The sequence below is a fragment of the Podarcis bocagei genome, assembly GCF_964188305.1.
Source record: "Podarcis bocagei genome assembly, chromosome: 1".
In the NCBI taxonomy this organism is placed as follows: Eukaryota; Metazoa; Chordata; class Lepidosauria; order Squamata; family Lacertidae; genus Podarcis; species Podarcis bocagei.
Genome location: NC_138125.1, coordinates 131,289,595 through 131,306,098, shown reverse-complemented (window position 1 = coordinate 131,306,098; position 16,504 = coordinate 131,289,595). Strand labels below are relative to the sequence as shown.

Here is a 16,504-nt window from a genome sequence, read left to right as displayed (position 1 = left end):
TATCACCATGAAACAAGCTCTGCAATTAGGAAGACAAAAAATATAACCTGATATGAGGCAGTCCTATTCAAAATTCCCTGTAAGAAAATTACATGTTTACCAAATTGAATTTCTTAAAGCTATTCCAGCATAGACATGTGTTAGTTTACAGCAAAACTGCAAAGGCCACAAACATTTTCAGGGTATGTAAATTAAAACTAGAACACTTGTCTCAACATTGTATATAAATGAAAAAACAACTGGATTTTAAGTGGCAATTTGTAACAGCAGTGACTGAGAATTTGGACAGCTGGGATCATAAGTGGCAGATGGTTGTTACTTTGCAACTATTTGCATTCCTGAACTTTCCAACCAACTCCTAGGCTTCCAAAGCAACACTTGTTCTTCACCACAATAATTCCTTATGTGTTTAACATCTTAGAATTCCAAGAATTGGAGCTTCAGTGATGAAGATTTAGCAATCTGCCTGAACTGAATTGGCAATACATATAAGACCCTCATAACTTCCCAATACACACAGAAAAGGGCCTTGCTTTCTAAAAGATGGTTAGATGAAACTTCATTATAAATTGCAAGTTTTAGGTCCTGGCCTACATCATCTAACAGCAAGGCTGGGATAGAATACTGTTAGAGTACTATTTTCATCTTGCCTGAATTTAAAGTTCAATTTTTCATGAACGGATCTCGTTTGCTTATTTTGCCCTGAGGTTATCCAGAAGCTCAGACATCTACAACTCGAAAACACATTTATTTTGACGTACTATCACAAGGGAGAGGGAGAGAAACAAACACAGTATAGTTTGAGGCTTACCTCAAAATAATAAAAAAAAGATGATTAGACCTATGTCAGTTTTTCTCCTGCCTGTTTGCACATTCCTAGGAAGATGTGTTCTCCTGGGTATGCTGAAAGAGGCAAGAATTTTGCTGCAGCTGGAAGTCTGATTAACCTGTTCTGTCTTCCAAGTGTTGAAAGTCACACTGGAGTCTTTCTGACAGTGACGGGAAGGTGAGCTTAGTTTTGCCTTGTCCCCAAATTAAAAACAAAAACAAAAATCTTCTTTGTGAACACAAATCCACAATGTTTGATTTTAAAAAAGCAAAAAAGATGACTGGAAACTTAAAATTATTGTACCAGTTTTCCCCTTCTTTGCCCCAAAGTAGTTCATCAACCAGAATGAAGGCTGGAGTTGAGGACAGCCAAAGAAAGGCTAGCCCCAGCCTTCCCTGTGTATCTTCTTGGTGAGCACCTGAGCAGGCCTAATAGCAATTATGTTATGAAGAATGAATGTCATTCTACTTCAGTTCAACATACATAATTTTGCTTTCTTTGGAGTTAAAGGGATAAGGAAGGTTCTGGCATTTCAACCAGGAAATTTTTAGTAAATTTTCTGAACCTGCTATCTCAGTTATGAAAAAGAACTTCCAGTGCAGGTACATTAATAGTTACTAAACATATTCTTATAAAGCACCTCTGAAGGCTATTTGTGTTTTATTTTTATTTTTAAAAAAACTGTGAATATATGTGCTTTAAGGTTAAGCTAGTGGTTTCTAAGAAGAAATGATAGAACCTCAACTAAAGCAAACCTTACTCTACAACCTTGACACAGAAACGAAAACACTGAATATTGCAAGGCAAATCAAGTCGTTCATCAACCAGAATATGAATATTTTTGACAAAGGTCAAGATGGCTTAATGAAAGTCACTTAATCCTAATGAGAAATACAATATTATACCAAGAGTGGGATTTTTCCCCCACCTGAGGACAGCATACTAGTTCTGAGTATGGTCGCCTATACTCACACAACACACAGCTGCCGACACAAAGGGTGGCCAAATGCAAAACATGGCAGGATTCCAAAACTTTTAATAATTGTGTAATAGAAAGAAATGGAGCAGGTGTAGTTTATGTAACAAATTACACCTGCTGAAATTTCCTCTTCTAGAAAACAATTAACACTGTAGGAGATCTGTTCTCTTTTGCAATTGGCCACCCTAATCTACGTAGAAGCACACATATTCATACACATCCACACAAAATGTGCGCACATATCATCTTTTTTCTCTCATACAAATATACAGACCCTCATTTTCTATCTATTGTTCCCACATACACATAGGATTCAGACTGCACTGAGCCACCCCGCTCCCCAGTTCTAATTTCCAGATGGGGGTGATCTTCATTGTGACTGCAGCGCAAACAATGAACCCTGTATGGAAATTAAGTTTCTGTTGGCAATTTTCAAGTTTAAATGGTATACAAGAATACTGAGGAAGTAAAGTTTAACCCTCCCCATGTGTTGCAACCCTCCTCTCTCAAAAATCCCCCCAACTTAGGTTTGCCAACAATCTCCCACTGAAGTTATTTGTACGGTAGCCATTCATGTCAGCATCGCCCTTGAGCCAGTGCCACCAACTGGACTCACACACTTCAGCCCCAACTGGGCTAGGCGAGCTGGGTAGCACTTCCAGAGACCACCTTCTGCACAGGAACTGGTCAAAGTGCTGTGGACTCACAGCTTAGAGTTGTGAGCACTAGATTCACTTCAACAAGAAGACAGTCGTCGCACAGCAGAGTGCAGCAGAGTATAGCAGAGTATAAACCACTCGGAGAGCAGCTCTGTAGAATATTTTCTTTATTCTATCTACAACTATAATACACAACTATGTACAGAGCTAAATGAGGTCTAAACAAAAATGCTGAACTGCACTGAGTGTCTGCAGCTGCTCTTAACAGCAACCTTATCTATACACACAATCTCTCTCTAACACTCAGTCTCTCTCTCTCTTTCTGATGTGAGGCTGGAGCGAAATAAGTAGAGAGCAGAACCGTCCCCTCCTCTCTGGAGAATCAGCAGAGACATCAGCAGATTCTTGGATATGGGAGGGGTGAAATCTCCTCAATTCATTGCCCAGTGTTTCTCTCCACACATTTTAGAAGTACTGTTAGGTATCAATACCTGCTGTGAGATGTATTCATACATGTATGATTAAGCAATCAGTCAACAAACAGCCTGTCCATGAAGTATCCTGTGAACCAGTGTTAGAAACTCAGATATATAAGCTAACTGCTAAATGGCACCTTAAACCTGGGGTATTGTCACCACAACGGAATATCTGGGAGCCATTTTCCCCTCAGTGGAATTTCTTGTTGTTGTTAGTCATTTCATTTATATACTGTATGTTTCAATGAGAAAATCTCAAAGCAGTTTGCAACACACTGAAACATCAAATAAGCAATCCAGAATAAAACAAACTCAAATCTCAAGGAAAAATATTTCAGATCCTTCTCAAAGTGACATTTTGCTTTCCCCATATTTATTTACCTACTTAATTTATATAGCTGTCCCACAGCAGATACTTCTGCTATGGGACACTGACTGTAGGAAGTCAGTGTGGTGTAGTGATTAGAGTGTCAGACTAGGACCTGGGAAATCAGGATTTCAATTCTAGGTGACTTTGGGCAAGTTACAGCCTCCTAACCTACCTCACAGGGTTATTGTAGGGATTAACTGAAAGCAGGGTGAATCATACTCCTTGGAGAAAAAGGTGGGATATAAATGCAATAAATAAGCTCTTCTGCTTACCTGCTTAAGAAAGCTGGAGGGGACAGCTAGAAGGAGATGTCAGTCATCAACCTGGCATCCAGAAAGCTCTATGTGGTCGCAATTGGACCTGTGCCAGTCACAAAACACTCTTGGTGCCTGACAAATTTCCAACACTGCTGTGAACCTACATAAATTTTCACAAATGATGAGATCACCTTCTTCCAGGTATGCTAACTTTTCACATGTTAGAAGGTTGCCAGGGTTTTGCTTGCTTGCTTGCTTGCTTGCTTTGCCTGGAATGACCTACTCTAGACAAGACAGTGCAGAAGTATTATTTCTGCAATTTTAAAATCAGCCCCAGTTCTTAAAATGGAGAACCAGAAAGCCTGTGAATTCAATCTGCTTCTAAATTGATGACCATAACCCCAAGCTACAGCATTATAAGGAGATTTTGCTTTAAAAGTAGTTTAAAATTTAAATTATATTAACATGTTTCAGTAATTTAAAAATATCTCTTCTAGGGTAAACCCAAATCCTAGTTTACCTAAGTGTTCATTTGTAAAAGAATTAAGAGAGGTTCTAGGGTTTTTTTACTATGTAAAGACTGTAGAAAATCTCTACAAAATGGATTGCTATATTTCATCATTATCTTGCTATGAAACAAAAGAAAAAGACTGGTTATAAACCCTTCCTGGAAGTTTTGGGATCTCAGCTCTTAAAAGAGAAGATCAAAGCTTCTGCTTTCTGAAAGCTGTTCTACATGTCATTCTCTGCATATTTCTATAGTGTGGGAAATGTGTTTGAATTACACTGCATCAAGACACTTTATGTTTTAATAAAGATAATACCTCCCGTTAGCCCCAAGCCGTCAGAGAAGTTGCATCACTGTGGGACCTAAATAATACTAGAATGAAGGCTCAGCTATCTTGTTCCATTGCTGACTTTGGTAGATTTCCCCTTGCTCAATTGCAGGGGAAATGACACACTTCTAGATATAGCTTGAAATCCATTTTATACCCCAAGTAAAAAGTGGTGAGAAGAAGCACAAGTTTACTTTTTTTTTAAGTTAAGTATTATGCTATGTTTTTAATTTTCAGGAATATTCTAAAATATACAATTGTACATTTGGTTTTAAATAGTTCATGATGCAAGGCATGCCCAAGGGGACACTAAAAACAGTCCATTTCTACCCCACACCCAAGAACTTGGGGAGGAGTCCAATGGACCTTTACTAGCCCCAGAGCCCAGGCAGGAGATTAAACAATCCTCTTGCAATTATTCAACCTTGACAGATGAGGTACAAGTGGAAGAATGGCATTGCTGGGCAGGTGTGGTTAAGACCAGTGGGAGAAGAAACCAGAATAGTGTCCTAGATATTCCTGAGGAAGATTAAAAGGTAGTCCACAATGTTTCTGGGGAGAGTGCTCACATGAATAGCAACAGCAGGAAGGCCTGACCTGAATGCCTTGGAGGGAAAGCCTGCCTGAAGATGACCACAAGAGACATTAGCAAAAAGCAAGAGAGCTCTTCTGTCTGCTAGGGAATATTTATTTCCCCCTAGCACCAGCTATTTTCCCCAAATGAAAAGAGTACCAATTTACCAGGGCAGGCCATCCTGGGAATGGAGAAGGTGACTTACCTAGAAAGCCCATCTTAACACTGGAGTTATTGGAGAAGAAGCACAATGAGGCAGAAGGAGTCCCCAATAAATATATGGTACTTGCACCTTGCAGGTTCCCCACCTGAGGGCATGTTCCAGTTGGCAGGGTGGGTGCCTAAGTCAGATAATTATGTTCTTTGCCCCAAGAGCCACATGGTCTAAATGGTTTGGGGATCCGTGAAATAAAAATGGCCCTAGATTTAGGCACTGAAGAGGAATCAGAACTACCGGTTATACCCATTGGCCTAAAATTTGTATTAGAAATTCAGATATGTAAGCTATTCGCCAAATGGCACCTTAAACCTTGGCTGAGGTTGCCACAACGGAATGTCTAGGCACAAGGTTGCAAAGCAAAAAATGAATCGTGTAGATCATCAACATTAACATATTTAACAATTCAGTCATGCATTTTACCAATTACAGTAACCTTTCCCCCCCAAAACATATGAACTAATACTGCAAGGGGGGCAGGGGGGAGTGGGAGAAACACCTTTTGGGGTGCCCTGGCCGGCCCAGCATGGCTGCTCCGAGGCACCCAGCAACCGCCTCATGAAAGACAGGAGCATGGGGATGGGTGAGCTTGCACGTGTAGGCATGAGGGCGAACGCACTTCCTCCTCTTTATCCCTTGGCACATTTGCTTGGAAGTGAGCCCCACCTCCCTGAGAGGGGCTTTCTTACCCTTAAGAAAGTGTGCCTAGGATTGCAGCTCACAGCACTGCTGAAGCAAAGTTTGCTGCTATGTGAGTCATCTGGCTTGTGCGACAGTGCAGAAGCACAAGACATGTGTCTTTGGCTGCATCCGAGTCACCTGGCTTGCCTAGCAGCGCCACAGTGCCATCAGCCAAGTGGAGATGTCAGTCACCAACCTGGCATTCAGAAATTTCCATGTGGTCGCAATTGAACTTGCACCAGTTGCAAAACGCGCCTGGCACCTGGAGAATTCCGAACACTGCCTAAGATAACTTCACACTTGTTGGCCACATGAACCCACGCCTGTGTATGGACGCTATGGAGACAATGGGGTAGGGGAAGGTTTGAGGTGCTTCTCCTCCAGCGGAATCACAAACATGTTTGAACACATAAAATGGCCGGATGCCTGGAAGACAAGAGAGGATGCATTCTCAAGCCCCACACAAAGGCCACTACACCAGAACCAGGAAACCATGGTAAATGGCTTTAAAAACCAGAACTTTATATTCTAACTTGTTTAGAAGTCATTAGCATGGCTTTCCAATCTGAACATAACACGGAGTTATAGAAAACTGAAGACATCCTGGCTTGTTTCCCAGATCACACAAAAAGAAGAGCGAAACAAGCCCTGTTCATATGTTGGCTTAAGATCTTTTAAATTATTATTTTCTGCCATTTATATTCCACCTATATTTTTTCATAGAACCTAAGGTAGTGCATATGTAGTTCCTAGAGAATCTCCCATTCAGGCCTGTATCCAAACCAAACTTGCTTAGCTTCACCAAAGTGGTAGCCTTCAAATCATGTATGTCTTGATACATGCAAAGATATGATCACTGGAATATGGCCACGGACTCAACATCACTCCATGCAACCTGTCTTTATAGCTCCTTCTACCAGCTAGTGTTCAAAAATGGTCTTATGCATGTTTGACTGGCTCCAGTACTGCTTATCTGCAGTAACTGAAAGGATCAATTAGCTTTGTCTCAGGCCATTTTCCTTTTATGGGCAGTAGTGGGCTAAAGCAGGGGCATAGCGGGGTGTAGCCGGGGCAATTGCCCCAGGCGCATTTTGGGCAGGGGGCACACTTCTCATGCCACCCTCCTCAAACCAGCCCTGAGTGTGAGAATGGGATCTGATCAGGTCCCAGCCTTGCAAAGCCACTCAGGGAGGGCGGCATGAGAAGGAACCCAGCCTTGCAAAGGCATGGCTGTTGTGTCCATCTCACGTGCCCTCCTAGAGCAGCTTAGCGAGGAGTGTTACTGTACATGGTGGGGTGTGGAGGGCAAATGGAGCCCGCTGCACCAGGCTAGTGATTGCTTTGGTGGCAAGGACTGGGCTGGCGGACTCCGTTTGCCCACTGCACCCTGCCTTGGAAATATTGCTCGCAAAGCCACTTGGGGAGGGCACATCAGAAGGACCAACAGCCATGTGCCCTTCAAAACTGGAATTAATGGGCACATGGCTGTTGCTCTCTTCTTATTCTGCCTTCCTCTAGTGCTCCAGTGGTGATGGCTGGCCAGGCGCAGTGGGCTCCTATACCATCTTTATTCTTTTCCCTCATCTACTTTCCCCTTCCATTCAGTAAGTAAACAGACAACACAAGACCAGCCGCAATGGAGTGAGTCCAGCATAGAAACCAAGCAGGCTGCAAGACCATAAAAATGCAGGAGACTGCTGTAAAAAGATAGAGTTCTCCATCAGATCACTGGAAGCTAGTAAAATGTGTGGATTTAATTACAAGCCTGACACACACACACCTTTAATTTTGTTTTAAATATTTCAGGTACACACTTCCTTGGCCCACATTCATCTAACCCAGTGTGCTAGCAGAAGCCAGTCCAAGGCCAATGAGGCTTCCCCAAGTCTCCCTGCCTCCCAATCTGATCCACAGGATCAAGAAAACTCCCAACAGCATGTAGGGGGGAGGAGAGGAGGAATCATTCAGTCTGGCAAGCAGATATTCTTATGCTGATGGAATGAACAGAACAGTATGATGTTGAATTCCTCCCATTGCTTTTTCTGCAATATATTCCACAATATGGGAAAAATGTAGAACTGAGCATGCACTGTACACATTTTAAAAAAGATTAACAGCATATTCCCTGGTCAACACACAATCACTCACCATTCATATACAAAAATGTCACCAGAGATAAGAACATTTATTTAGCAAAGAAAAAAAGAACCTTAAAGAGGCAGAACATTATATATATATATATATATATATATATATATATATATATATATATATGCATGCAAACATTTTCAATCAGTTTTGAAAACTATGTAAGCATCTCTGTTATCAATGTGAGTTAATATTTGTTTTGTTCTTGCTGTGTTAAGCCACATTTACTCTCATTAACGAAGAAAGAACCAGGAAAAAGTGACATCAGGCTGAAGCAATGCATGAAGGGATGGCTGTATCCCACAGCAACAGAATTAAGTAACTGGAATCAGCAATAATAACCAGAGAACATCACAAAACCAGTTGACCTATATTACAGCACTCTACACTGTCCCTGGGTGACCCCATTACATCCCACAGCTTTCAAAACCACCTGTACTTGACATCCAAAACTTTTTCCTTTCATGTAGTCTCTCATGTCCAAGCGCCCCTTTGATTTTTTCACTTGGATGCTTTGTTGTCATTACAAACTCAATATGCCCATGAATGAGCTTATCTTTTCTCCTAAGCCCCCCTCTTCTTATCCACTGACATCATCCACCCTGTGGAAAAGGCACATAGTCATGATTTTTATCCTTCATCTGCTCATTCCTTCAACTCCTACATTCAATCCATCACCAAATAGTAACAATTTCCCCTTTCACAAAATTACATGATTGATGGTCTATGAGGTTTCATAGGGATCCAACTATCATGGAGGCAAAGAGAACCTCGCAGGTGGTGGCATCTTCACATATCTGAGACATTCACGCCTTGGGTTCCACCACCCTCAGCAATCCAAAGGTCTACCATTTCCCCACATAATTCTGCCCTTTCTCCCTTGCTGCCCCATTATACCTGGAACTGCATCCAGTAATGTTCTCTAATGCCACCTCTTACTTCTTTCATATTCCTCTATAAAACCCACATTCTCCATTAAGGCTTTCACACAATATAAAAACATAAAAACGAACAATAAAATTTAGGTCAAGTTGGTGGTCCAACTTCATTTTGTAACCTCTATTATTCTGGGAATCCTCAGTTTATCAGTTTGCTTTTTTGGTCTGCTCTTATTTCAAATAATAAAATGTTTAATTTTTTTCAGAAATTGACTAAGCATATGTAGCATAGATAAGTCTTATGGCTGTATGTTGATATGAAAACCAACACAGTTTTAGGACTTGTTAAAAATATCTCCGCATTACCCACTTGTACTAAAATGCCTTCCAGTTTCTGAGCCTCAGTTCTTCACTTTTAAATTTAGTTGCTATTAATATGATTGAGGAGAAACGAGAATCGTTTATATTGATTGTAATGCAGTGAAAATGTGAATTAAAAATGTTATACTGAATAATGACTTGTCTTGGGGTGAATAAAGATGACTGCCTTACCTTGTGAGAAATGTGGGTGACTTTGCTCAGATTACTATTCTCCTAATTTTATACTGTATATAGTGCCATGTACATGGATGACAGTGTATAAGTAATAACTTGCAAATAATGAGACGATGGATCCCTGCTCCACTGACTTTTCCTCTGTGAGATGAGTGGCAGGGGAACATATTGAATTTACATGTAACTTTGTCTCACTAGGTTTGGAACTAGGTGATTGCTGTAAACCACGGATATGTTTTCCTGATACAGCAGTATATAAATATATTTATAAATAAAATACACCTGCAAGAGAAGATTGTGGGGATTAGTACTCAAAAACATATAGCTGTTGGTTGCCAAAAAAGAACTATATCACCATACTTCCAGTTCTGCCACTTTCCCCCCTGCCTATTAGATACCTAATTTGTGTGGTGTTTCAATTTAGATAGAAAATGTTCTTGGCTTAAGGGGGTATCAATCAACATTATCCTGTCTCTGGGAAATCATTCTAGTTTAAGTTTTTGATTCAGCCTAATTGTGTTATCTTCAATGACTTACTGAGACTTTCCACAAGCTAGGAAAATACACACATCTACATTTGGCCAGATTACAGTGGTACCTCAGGTTAAGTACTTAATTCGTTCCGGAGGTCTGTTCTTAACCTGAAACTGTTCTTAACCTGAAGCACCACTTTGGCTAATGGGGCCTCCTGCTGCCGCCGCGCCACCGGAACACGATTTCTGTTCTCATCCTGAAGCAAAGTTCTTAACCTGAAGCACTATTACTAGGTTAGCGGAGTCTGTAACCTGAAGTGTATGTAACCCGAGGTACCACTGTATACTAAAAAGTTTGTGATTGAAAATAATAACATTAGGATAGGTGGAATTATTCTCCAAGTCCAAAGAAAAGTATGTGAGAGCACATAATCACCAGATGAAATAATGTTTTTTAACTGTAATTGTTTTTAGAATGTTTTTATTTTTATCTTTATTTTAAATTGTGGATGTATTGACTGAACTGAGCTCTTTTGAGAGGAAGGATGGGCTATACAGTTTTAAAATAAAATAAATAAATAAATAATGGTGTGTCATTGTTAAAAATAAACAGATCATAGCCTGGTCAGAGACTGAACTGGAGACTGCGTGGGATAGTTGCTCTAGGTTTTTCAAGGTAAAGTAAGATGTGTAAATACAAATACTTGGATCCATCTATGGAACCAAGCATTTCATAGATCACACTGGAAAACTTTATTTATTTGAGGCATTTATATCCTACAGTTCAGCTAGCAAGGCCCCAGAGCAACTTACATATCAATTAAAAAAACCCCCAACATAATTCCTATGTTCGGGCTTACAATGTTAAAATGCAAGACACAAATAGAAAAAAAGAATAGGGAAGGAAGAGAAAAACAAGCAAGCTAAAAAATATTATTATAAATTTACGAAGTTCTTATAATAGCCAGCTCAGATGGAAATGGGCTTAAAATACCCTTTTAAAAAAAAGACCTTATCAAGTTCCTAAAAAATAGTCTGATAACTCAACCTTTCTTTAAGGGGTTTTATGGCAGCTGGAAGCTGTTGATCCTATGATTCCTCCTCTCACGGCTGCCCCTCCTTAAATCTACTCTGCAGTATGGAGACCCATCACAGCAGATTTGAGGGAATGGCATAGGAGGATACAAGGGGTGGAGGGATTAGAAAAACTTGGCTTTCCTCCCCATTGAATGAGACAGCATTGAATGTCACCCAAAGTTATTCACAGACTTTCAGTTTTCTCCAAACTGGGTGAATGGGCAGTAAAATGGCAAATGCAAATCAACAGACGCAAATATAAAGAGATGCACAATGAGGTAAAAAAATATAATTTCACATAAACACTATTAGAATCTAAACTGGTGGTGACTGACCAAGAACAAGACCTTGGGGTCACAGTGGGCAGTTTGATGAAGATGTTGACTCGGTGTGTGGTAGCTGTGAAATGTGAATTTCAGGATAGGTTAAAAGAATGGGAAATGTAAAGGACCCCTGGACAGTTAAGTCCAGTCTAATTCAACTATGAGGTTGTGTTTTCAGGCCAAAGGAGCTGGCATTTGTCCGCAGACATTCCGGGTCATGTGGCCAGAATGACTAAACCACTTCTGATGCAACAGAAACACCAACATAGGGATCAATATATGACAGGAATCAATAGGGGTTGAAAATAAAACTGCCAGTGTCATGATGCTGTGAGGTCTATGCTGTGACTATACTTGGAATGCTGTGCACAGTTCTGGCTGCCTTGCTGCAAAAATGATACTGTAGAGCTATAAAAGGTTCAGAAAAGAGCAAATAAAGTGATGAAGGGACTGGAGCAATTCCCCTACATAGAAAGGTGATAACATCTGCAACTGTTTGGTTTAGGAAAAATGGGAAGCAGGGAGACATAATGAATAAAACTATGTATGGTGTAGCAAATTGGACAGGGAGACGCTTTTCTCCCTCTCATAATTTTAAAAACCAGGACCATCACCATCCAATGAAGCTGACTGCTGGAAGACGTAGGATGCACAAAAGAATGTCTTCAGACAGTGCATAGTTAAACCATGAAATTCACTCCCACAGGAGGAAGTGATAGCCCTAACTACTATATGTTCTACCTCCATTGTCAGAGGTAGTATGCTTTCAAATGCTAGGAATCACAAGTGGCGAGAGTGCTTTTGGGTTTCCCACAGGCATCTGGTTAGCCACCATAAGAACACAATGCTGGACCAGATGGGTCTTTGGACTGATTGAACAGGACTTCTATTATGTTTAAACCATCAGGAGTGCTCTGATGGTGTTTCCTGCTTGGCAGGGGGTTGGACTCGATGGCCCTTGTGGTCTATTCCAACTCTATGATTCTATGATTCTAAACTGATTTATCCTACAATGTATTCATAGGTTTTGTGAAATACATTTAAAAGAATTTGGGTATTAGACTTATTTTATTGATTCAGTATAGGACTCCATTTGTTTTTATCCTTGTTAGATACTGTAGAACTTTACCACTAATTAAATGTTGGGGTTTGTGAATGAATGCACACCAGAAAGTTCTTGAGTGGTAATAGGATATAGCATATTCATAGAATATAAATCTGGACTCTAAAGACTAGTTAGTGAATTACTTTCTTCAGCAGAGAGGTTGAACCGTCTGACTTTTCTAGACATTACTGAATCTGTAGGTGCCAGGGATTCTCCCATCATATGGAAAACGCTGGCTAGATTGCCCATAATAACTTCCCCAGTCTATAATTAATACCAAATTTACTCTCAGGTCAAAACTGAAGACAATTGCTATTCCTTTTAGCAAGCACAATAAATGTCTCAAATTTTGCCAAGAAATCATCCCATAGAAAAACCATGTATTTTTTGCAGACTTGATTGAATATGGAATAGTTTATTACACTTGTAAAGTTTAAACATAGAAATATGGGTTTCAAATATCAATTCTACAGAGGAAACAGCTTATGAACTACCAATGACATGCATAGTGGACATTAATCTGAAGCACCAATGATTTAGCCCAAGGCCAGCCTGCTGCAATCAAATGTTCTGTATCAATCATTTTAGTTCAATATCCCCCCATGGAAAGCCCTTTTAAAGACTTAAAATTAGTACTGCTGAAATCTTAAGCACGTATACCCAGAAATAAGCACTACCAAGCTCATTGAGATTTACTCCTAGGTAAATCAACCAACATTTAAATCATGCTTGAAAAACAAATATGCAGTGCAATCCAACATGTAACTTGCCTAGAAGACTGAATAACCCTTCACATTTAACCACTACTTTTTTTAACCAAATAGGATTAAGATAGATATATATATATATATAGATAGATAGATAGATAGATATAGATATTTAAAGGTTTTGTCATCATTGGCTTCCTGTACCTGAGAAAATTGCTCTCTTAATCTTAATTCTAAAATTTTATTTGAAGGACCCAAATAATTTCACCTGTTCTTTTAATATAATTCTTTTGAAACATTCCTAAAGCAAATTTATTTGTCCACTTGAAAAAATTAGAGGAAAATGAAGTTAGTTTGGTATTTCGGCTGGTAACTGAGGGCAGGAAGACATACAGTACTTCTAGATTTCTGTCAGTGAAATTTTAGGCATATCTCTACTCAGAAGTATGCGCCATTGAGTTAAACTGTAATTATTCCCAGGAAGCAGGTATAAAAACTGGGTTGCTGTTTAAAACTGGTTGCTGGTTGAAAATATGTACAAGGAATAAAAATTAAACATATAACATAGGCTCAACTCAGAGCTCTTTCATCCTTTATCACCCGAGAAGGTTTATGCCAGTATCAAGCTTCCACACATGTCCAAAAGATGAATAATATATCCGATATGTTGTTTGCAGTGAGCAAAGCTCATTAAAAAAATTGCTCATGATAGTCAGAATACAAAATAATTCTGCATCAGTTTTTCTGCTTACATTCTGTACTTTTTTCTCTGCCAATACTGACAGATTGTGGTTTTTTTTCAACCCAGACATACATTGTTTCACATAGTGTGAAACAATATGTATTACATACTTCAGTCAATGAAGAACCATTGACCACACTTATGGTTGTGAACAAAGATTCCATACACAGCAAGCCAACAGTTTCTGAAGTGCAGGATGTGCGTTGGAAAAATATGAATGGTGACAAATATCATAATAAAATAAAATTTCATCCTAACTACTAGATTGTGCTAATCTGCCCCAATAAAATATAGGAAGATAAATAGATTCACTAGATCAGCGTCTGAAAACTGAAACAATTTCCAGGAGCATGATGCAGACATTTTAAAAAGATAAGCCTTAACAGTGGCCAGCCGCACCCCCTTCCCTGTAGGCAAAACAACTAGCGTGGATGCAATCTCTAGAACCAATTAAGTCAAATTATTGAAATGTACTCTGATTTATTCACATGGCCTTCACTGGGAACCAAATTGGTTTAAATCCAGGTAATCCGGCTTAATTCGTTTGCAGATCATGCTGTACTGCTACACCCACTGGCTACTTACCAGCCGCAGTGCTGAGTAGTAAGGTGGCAGTGGAGAAAAGGAGCAATAGCAAAAGGTGCTGCAGCAAGGCGGTCATATTTGAAGAAATCCAGGAGGGTGGGCGATGCGTAGAATAATTTTCTTTTAAAATGCCAGCAGGAGGAAATCTCCAGTCTCCAAAGAGCCTTAACCCTCTTGGTTTACAATCCAGTCTGAAAGGGCAAATGGCAGATGAGAGGAGCAGCCTGACCTCTTACTCCATTACACGGATCTGTCTTCATGTTTCAGGGCTCGCCTCCCAATCGGCAGATGAAGAGTTTTGGTTCTCAAGCGAACAGACGTGTCCTTTCCCCCCAGCCGGCGGTCATCTTTCGCATACTATATATATATATAAACCAGGCTTACTTCCCACGCTTCTTCGCAATATCAAAGCACCGCACACGTTGCACAGGAATCATATCCGAGAGGTGCGGAGAGGACGAAACAAAAAAGACCCACGATTGTCACCTTACAAGCAGCTTCCTCGATCCCCCCAAAGGCAGACACGGGCAGGCATTTAAAAGGCCGAGGTCTGAGGAAACCCAACAAAAAAAACACAATTTCTCTCTGCCGCCGTCTCTTTCCTGAAGTGTTATTTCCAGTCACTTGACGTTTAAAAACAACAAGGCGTCGTCGTTTTCGACGTGAGGGGTTTTAACAGCGTCTCTCCCCATGACGAGTCTTTGAAAAGAAGAGAGAGAGAGAGAGAAATCGTCAGGATCCGCTCCTTTAGCCTTACACGAAGGGGAAAAAATAATAATTGACGGGAGAAAGGGAAATATTCGTGGCGTTTCTCTGGAAAGGGCGCCAGTAATGAGGGTCTCTCCCCCGCCCCCAGCAGCAGCCCCGAAGGCAAGAGAGGCCTTCTTTCCTCAGCCCACCCCGACCCCCAATACTGGAAAAGGCTTCGAGGGGGTGAGGGAGGGCGGCGAAGGAGGGCGCCCCCTTTTCCTCCCCTCACTTCACAAAGGCTTCCCCCCTTCCTTCCCTCAGCGCCGGCCAAGCCCTCCTGCCGCCCTCCCCTCACACACACACACACACGGTCTCGCCTGCCCTGCCTTCGGGGGCGCCTCGCTCGTGCCTCGGCCCTCAGAGAGAAGCGCGTTTCTCACGCCACGGCGCGTCGCCTCCCAGTCGCCGGGTGGCTCGGGGCTCGGCTGGCAGCTGCTCCCTCTTTCCCCCCTCAGACCAGACACAAAGGGGAGTCGCTGCTCCAACTGCCAGTCTGAAGCGCCCGGCCCGCGGGCGCCACGGTGCCCCGCCCCGCCCCGCCCCTCATTGGCTGGGAGCCGACGCGACGTCGACGTCCCCGTCCCCCCCAACAAGCCCCTCTTTCTATCGTTTCTCTCTCTCTCTCTCCCACCGAAGGTTCTGATCTGCGCGCGGTTGGGAAGCGGCGGTCATAGAGAGGCGGCGCTCCTCCCGGCAGAGCGGCCCCCTGAGGGAGGGAGGTGAGAAGGTGTTGACGGAGGCCTTTCCGCGCCGCCATGTTGCGGAGGCTCGCCAGACGGGCGGCCCGGCGAGAGGGGGAGCTGCTCGCGCCTCTTCCCTCTCTTTCTGGCCGTCGCTGTGGGAAGGCGCCTCCCGCGGCCCTTCGGCGCTCCGCCTGACGCCGCTCTCCCGGTGGACTCTCCCTCCCAGCGTTTTATATTTTATTTCTTTTCCCCCCAATAATTTTTTTATTAGATTTTCCACAGTGATAACACAAACCACAAAGCAAAATGATACACAAAAACAGAAAAAGAAAAAAGGGGGGAACAATAAACAGATAAACAATAAAACAAACAATTCTTCACAAATCCAACCTTTTAAACATCAGATAAACAATAACAACAAACTTAATTCTTCACAAATCCAACCTTTTAAACATCTTGGTTGACTTCCTCAAATCCCTTCCTTCTGAGTTTCCTTGTAATTAAAAGTAGCAGCTTTCCAATATCATTATTAAACTAAATCAATTTCCAATTATAGTCCATCTTATTCACTTTTCTTAACATTCTAAATCCCATTTATTT

At 41.4% G+C, this 16,504-nt stretch overlaps 1 protein-coding gene across 5 annotated transcripts in view; it reads right to left on the bottom strand.

Moving 5' to 3' along the window:
• Positions 1-16,005, bottom strand: part of BMPR2 (bone morphogenetic protein receptor type 2) — an 83,501-nt gene extending 67,496 nt beyond the window's left edge. Inside the window, exons 1-2 of one of the 5 annotated variants that reach the window (XM_081205709.1) lie at positions 15,853-16,005; positions 14,472-15,170 (exon numbers count right to left, since the gene is read on the bottom strand). In XM_081205709.1, coding sequence (XP_081061835.1) covers positions 14,472-14,547 — 76 coding nt within the window. In that variant the 5' untranslated portion in view covers positions 14,548-15,170; positions 15,853-16,005. Of the gene's footprint in view, positions 1-14,471; positions 15,171-15,528; positions 15,728-15,852 lie in introns of those variants that run through there. The other 4 variants (XM_081205706.1, XM_081205708.1, XM_081205710.1 and 1 more) reach the window with 4 other exon arrangements.
• Between the last annotated feature and the right edge of the window lie 499 nt (positions 16,006-16,504).